A 2,331-nucleotide genomic window follows, 5' to 3' on the forward strand; every position below is an offset into this window, starting at 1 on the left:
TCCCCGGGGGCTGTCCCAGTCTTCCCAGTGTGTCCAGTATCTCCAGTGCTCCCTGCATCCCCGGGGGCTGTCCCAGTCTTCCCAGTGTGTCCAGTATCTCCAGTGCTCCCTGCATCCCTGGGGGCTGTCCCAGTCTTCCCAGTGTGTCCACTAGCCCCAGAGCTTCCTGCGTCCCCGGGGACTTGGGTGCCCCCGGTGTCCCCAGTACGCCCAGCATCCCCAGTGCTGATCACATCCCCGGTGGTCCCGGTGTCCTCGGGGACTTTCCCAGTGTCCCCAGTGTGTCCAGTATCCCAGGTGTTCCTGGTGTCCCGGGGGACCTGGGTGTCCCCAGTGCGCCCAGTATCCACGATGCCGCCAGCATCCCCGGTGCTTCCAGCGTCCCCGGTGCTTCCAGTGTCCCCAGTACTTCCAGCATCCCCGGTGCTTCCAGCGTCCCCGGTGCTTCCAGTGTCCCCGGTACTTCCAGCATCCCCGGTGCTTCCAGTACTCCCAGTGCTTCCAGTGTCCCCAGTGCTCCCGGTGCCTCCCTGGCCTTGGGCACCGCTGCTGCTCCCACCGCCGCCGGTGTCCCCGCTGTGGCCGACGTGCGGTAAACTGGGATGGACTGGGGGCACTGGAGACGAGGACTGGGGTCACTGGGACAAACTGGGAAGGACTGGGGGGCACTGGAGACGAGGACTGGGGTCACTGGGACAAACTGGGATGGACTGGGGGCACTGGAGACGAGGACTGGGGTCACTGGGACAAACTGGGAAGGACTGGGGGGCACTGGAGACGAGGACTGGGGTCACTGGGACAAACTGGGATGGACTGGGGGCACTGGAGACGAGGACTGGGGTCACTGGGACAAACTGGGAAGGACTGGGGGGCACTGGAGACGAGGACTGGGGTCACTGGGACAAACTGGGATGGACTGGGGGCACTGGAGACGAGGACTGGGGTCACTGGGACAAACTGGGAAGGACTGGGGGGCACTGGAGACGAGGACTGGGGTCACTGGGACAAACTGGGATGGACTGGGGGCACTGGAGACGAGGACTGGGGTCACTGGGACAAACTGGGAAGGACTGGGGGGCACTGGAGACGAGGACTGGGGTCACTGGGACAAACTGGGATGGACTGGGGGCACTGGAGACGAGGACTGGGGTCACTGGGACAAACTGGGAAGGACTGGGGGGCACTGGAGACGAGGACTGGGGTCACTGGGACAAACTGGGATGGACTGGGGGCACTGGAGACGAGGACTGGGGTCACTGGGACAAACTGGGAAGGACTGGGGGGCACTGGAGACGAGGACTGGGGTCACTGGGACAAACTGGGATGGACTGGGGGCACTGGAGACGAGGACTGGGGTCACTGGGACAAACTGGGAAGGACTGGGGGGCACTGGAGACGAGGACTGGGGTCACTGGGACAAACTGGGATGGACTGGGGGCACTGGAGACGAGGACTGGGGTCACTGGGACAAACTGGGAAGGACTGGGGGGCACTGGAGACGAGGACTGGGGTCACTGGGACAAACTGGGATGGACTGGGGGCACTGGAGACGAGGACTGGGGTCACTGGGACAAACTGGGAAGGACTGGGGGGCACTGGAGACGAGGACTGGGGTCACTGGGACAAACTGGGATGGACTGGGGGCACTGGAGACGAGGACTGGGGTCACTGGGACAAACTGGGAAGGACTGGGGGGCACTGGAGACGAGGACTGGGGTCACTGGGACAAACTGGGATGGACTGGGGGCACTGGAGACGAGGACTGGGGTCACTGGGACAAACTGGGAAGGACTGGGGGGCACTGGAGACGAGGACTGGGGTCACTGGGACAAACTGGGATGGACTGGGGGCACTGGAGACGAGGACTGGGGTCACTGGGACAAACTGGGAAGGACTGGGGGGCACTGGAGACGAGGACTGGGGTCACTGGGACAAACTGGGATGGACTGGGGGCACTGGAGACGAGGACTGGGGTCACTGGGACAAACTGGGAAGGACTGGGGGGCACTGGAGACGAGGACTGGGGTCACTGGGACAAACTGGGATGGACTGGGGGCACTGGAGACGAGGACTGGGGTCACTGGGACAAACTGGGAAGGACTGGGGGGCACTGGAGACGAGGACTGGGGTCACTGGGACAAACTGGGATGGACTGGGGGCACTGGAGACGAGGACTGGGGTCACTGGGACAAACTGGGAAGGACTGGGGGGCACTGGAGACGAGGACTGGGGTCACTGGGACAAACTGGGATGGACTGGGGGCACTGGAGACGAGGACTGGGGTCACTGGGACAAACTGGGAAGGACTGGGGGGCACTGGAGACGAGGACT

General features: G+C 64.0%; 1 protein-coding gene across 1 annotated transcript in view; it reads right to left on the minus strand.

Annotated features, from left to right (window-relative positions):
- The window catches only part of LOC104291812 (cadherin EGF LAG seven-pass G-type receptor 2-like), a gene marked incomplete at its 3' end in the record, with an annotated part of 3,316 nt that extends 2,844 nt beyond the window's left edge, over window positions 1-472 (minus strand). The window contains exon 1 of the mRNA XM_009891102.1: window positions 321-472. Coding sequence (XP_009889404.1) covers window positions 321-472 — 152 coding nt within the window. The remainder of the gene's footprint in view (window positions 1-320) is intronic.
- Between the last annotated feature and the right edge of the window lie 1,859 nt (window positions 473-2,331).

Source organism: Charadrius vociferus, unplaced genomic scaffold (genome assembly GCF_000708025.1).
Source record: "Charadrius vociferus isolate BGI_N301 unplaced genomic scaffold, ASM70802v2 scaffold1859, whole genome shotgun sequence".
Taxonomy (NCBI): Eukaryota; Metazoa; Chordata; class Aves; order Charadriiformes; family Charadriidae; genus Charadrius; species Charadrius vociferus.